This window comes from Drosophila virilis, unplaced genomic scaffold (genome assembly GCF_030788295.1).
Source record: "Drosophila virilis strain 15010-1051.87 unplaced genomic scaffold, Dvir_AGI_RSII-ME tig00001851, whole genome shotgun sequence".
Lineage (NCBI taxonomy): Eukaryota > Metazoa > Arthropoda > Insecta > Diptera > Drosophilidae > Drosophila > Drosophila virilis.
The window spans coordinates 316,339-320,143 of NW_027212863.1; the positions used below are offsets into that span (position 1 = coordinate 316,339).

Consider the following 3,805-nt stretch of genomic DNA (forward strand, 5'->3'; position numbering starts at 1 on the left):
GGTTGGGTCGCGCCTGGAGGTTCTCCACATGCAGGAATCCAGATCTGCTGGTAGACTCGCATCTGCAGACGAATGCACAGATTGACGAATAAATCCGTCGGCTTGGGAGCTGGAATCTTGTACCGAGCCTGAGTCATCGCCAAACAGGGAAGAGCGTGACTGCGAGGCACACTTTCCGGCCAATTTAAAGCGTCTGCCGACTGGGAAGAATTCAGTTCGCTTACCGCTCCGACTAAGCCTGGATCAGCTGGGTGACTCCTATTAACAGGCGCATCGCCGATTCCTTAACTTAGAAAGGAAACTAGACCGCAATCCAACTTTGAAAACCCAGTATACAGCATTTATCAAGGTATATCTTGACTTAAATCATATGTCACTTGTTGGCTTAACTACACTGGGCCAATGCAAATACTATCTGCCTCATCACTGTGTGCTGAAGGAGGATAGTACTACAACCATGCTAAGGGTCGTGTTTGATGGATCTGGACACTCGCTGAATGATGCACTGATGGCAGGTCCTACCTGTTTTCGATACTGATGTGTTTTCGTACATTCGCAATCGCCCTAACAGGCGGCATATGCAAAATGTATTGTATTGAGTACGAGTCGAACCAGCAGACAGATATCTTCAATGTATCCTGTGGCGTGATTCTCAACATCAGAAGATACAGACTTACAAATTAGACACCGTCACCTACGCACAAAACCAGCAGCGTTTCTCTCAGTGCGGGCTATGCACCAACTGGCCATGGATGAGCAGAAGGCATTTCCTATTGGCGCTGACATTATTAAAAGGGACTTCTGCGTGGATGATCTCATCTCTGATGGTAGCTGTGTTCAGGAAGCAGTTGAGATATTGAAGCAAACGTCTGGACTACTCGCCAAGGGCAACTTTAAGCTGCGAAAATGGTGTTCTAGCGACGCCACTGTTCTCCAAAGCATACCGGAAGAGGATAGAGAATCGCTGCTTAAGTTCAACGATGGCAGCGATATCACGAGACTGACAAGACGATCAATTCTCTCCTCAATTGCTCGTTTTTACGACCGCCTTGATCTTGTTGGTCCTGTAATAACAAAATCTAAAATTTCTATGCAGGATCTCTGGAGAGAAAAACTGGACTAGGATGAGAGCTTGCCTGTACCCTTAAGCACAGCCTGGGTCAACTTCTGCGCTGTTTTTGAGCAGACTCAGCAATTCCAGTATCCCCGTCGTGCACCCTCATCAGACAGCACAGTTGAGATTCACGGATTTTATGATGCCAGCCTGAGCGCTTATGGGGCATGCGTCTATACAGTTTCAAAGTGCCATGGCAACACAAGCGTAAGTCTCTTGTGTTCCAAGTCGCGTGTCGCGCCTGTGAAAACCATCACTGTACCAAGCTGGAACTCTGCGGAGCTGCATTATTGGCTGAACATCTCAGCGAAATCTGACAACTGAAAGTGTTTAACTGTCGTTAATACTGTTGGTCAGACTCTGCTGTAGTTTTGGCTTGGATTCGCAATGATGCTTCCAAATTCAATATTTTCGTTGACTATCGGGTCGCAAACATCCAAGAGCTCACCACTGGCATGGAACGGCACTAAATTAAACCCGGCGGATATAGTTTCACAAGGAGCGCTGCCAATGAGCTTTCCAGGTCTCCGTTATGGGCCCATGGCCCGAGTTTTCTCAGAAAAGAAAAGAAAGAGTGGCTTGCCTCCTGCGTACCTGTCGAATCCTTGCCAGAACTCCGACACAAGTTATTCATCGAAAGTGCAGCGCAACTTGATCTCTCAATTGGCTGCAACATCCGATTATATTGCCTCGCCAGTATCCTGTGACTCGAGCAATAATAATCCACTTCCATAAACGGAATTTGACTGCTGGACCTCGCGCCGTATTGGTTTCTATTCGGTGAAACAAAACATAAAACTTCGAATTTCGTTGCACATAAAGCAGTGCTAATTTATTGGTTGCGAAAAGGCTAACTACACAGTTACCAAACTACTTATATGTTAGTCGCTGTACGAATACATTATTGGTACACTGAGCTTGCAAAATCACAAGATCGGACCACTATATCATATAACTGCCATAAGAACGAAAAACATTTTTGTTTATCACGATATCTTGACCAAACTCGGCATTTATTAGTATAACGACTCCTCATATATATGCAAAATCCTATTAAGATGGGACCACTATATCATATAGCTGCCATATGAATGATCGGTCGAAAATTAGGTTGTAGGAAAAACATTTTAGTTTATTAGGATATCTTGACCAAACTCGGTATTTATTGGTTTCACCATGCTCTTTATATAAATGCACAATCCTAATAAGATCGGTACACTATATCATATAGCTGGCATAGGAACGATCGTTCAGAAATTAAGTACATGTATGGAAAACGTTTTTGTCATTCAAGATATTTTGATTTTGCTTTTTTGATTGAAAAGTTTCGGTTTGCAAGGGTATTAGATCTTCGGAGTGCCGAAGATAGCCTTTACACTCCAATCGAATCGTAACGTCCGGTACCAGAACTCTTTTTTTAAATCGAAGAAATTGACCAATCAAATGATTTTTATTAAAATGTATTGGCAAACTTTTACTTATCACCGTCACTTGAGGTGTATTTTTATTGCTTTCAATTGTGAGATCAGAGTGATGAGTAATAAGTTTTCGTTTTATGAAATTATCTATGATGAAATCAACAATGTCCTCAAGCTCGTATGATCCTACAGGTATTTTAATTGTATGTTCCCCAAAATGAAATAGATTATTAGTCCGATCCACATTTGGAATTCAATTGTACATATGAAAATCAACTAGACAGCATTCGTATTCTGTTGACAATTCAATGGGAGGAAAGTAATTTGCTCCCATAATATTTGCAATATCTTATTTACATCGGACTACTAGCGCATATATCTGCCATAGTCTGCCGGTCGAAAGTAAAGTTGTTGAAAGAAAAAACATTTTGTTTCTCAAGATATCTTGATCAAAGTCGGCATTTATTAGTTTTACAATACTCCTCATATATAGGCAAAATCAGCTTATGATCGGACCACTATATTTTAAAGCTGCCATAGGAAGGATCGGTCGAAAATTGTTTTTTTCCTACCTATTGTTTCGAATGGCTGTACTGGCCAAACGTCTTGCCGGTCGACTCAATTGTCGTCGGGCATTACAATTTTTAAGTTTTATTTATTACTATTTAATTTAATATATTGGTAATGTTTGGATTTAATAATGATTTCACAAAGGCACGTTAGTGCTGGTTGACTTGGGTTTTTAGAATCAAGGTTTCAATATTTCTTATAACACAAAATACTACCTAGCATTTCGCATAGCTTTACGGGCTATGCTGCTAATCGGGCGAAAGTGTTTCCGCTCAATTTTCAAAAAATTTTTTTTTTATATTTAATTAAAAGTAGTTAAGGATATAGCTGCAACTGTTCATCATCGTTGCATCAGCTGGGCGTCGCCGGATGTGGCACGCTGATGCTCCCTCGTATGCGCAAGTGGCGGTGTGCCTCTCGCACTTATTCCGATGGCACAGCTTGTTGCGCTGGCGGTACCGGTGCTGGTCTTCGCACAGGTGTTTATTTGTTGGTTGTAATGTAATGTTTGAAGGTGCTGGCTGTGCAGTGTCTGCACGTATATTCGCAGAAGGGGCTGTCGAGTGGGCCTTCGCAATCCTGTGGGCACATTCGTTTTTCTTTTGGTAGGCTGGTTGCGTCAATGGGTGTAACTTTATTAGTTGTTTGATTTATTAGAACTTTTATATTTGAGTGAGTAGTGGTGTTTGGTTTTCTCTGCTTA

The 3,805-nt window shown here is 41.9% G+C and overlaps 1 protein-coding gene across 1 annotated transcript; it reads left to right on the plus strand.

The window, feature by feature from the left end:
• The first annotated feature begins 733 nt into the window (after positions 1-733).
• LOC138911664 (uncharacterized) lies at positions 734-1,123 on the plus strand. The gene has a single exon (XM_070211041.1). It carries the CDS (start codon positions 734-736, stop codon positions 1,121-1,123), a length of 390 nt encoding a protein of 129 aa, XP_070067142.1.
• The last annotated feature ends 2,682 nt before the right edge of the window (positions 1,124-3,805 follow it).

Coding starts and splice junctions, on each gene's coding strand:
- LOC138911664 (XM_070211041.1), top strand. CDS start 734: ATGCACCAACTGGCCATGGATGAGCAGAAGGCATTTCCTATTGGCGCT.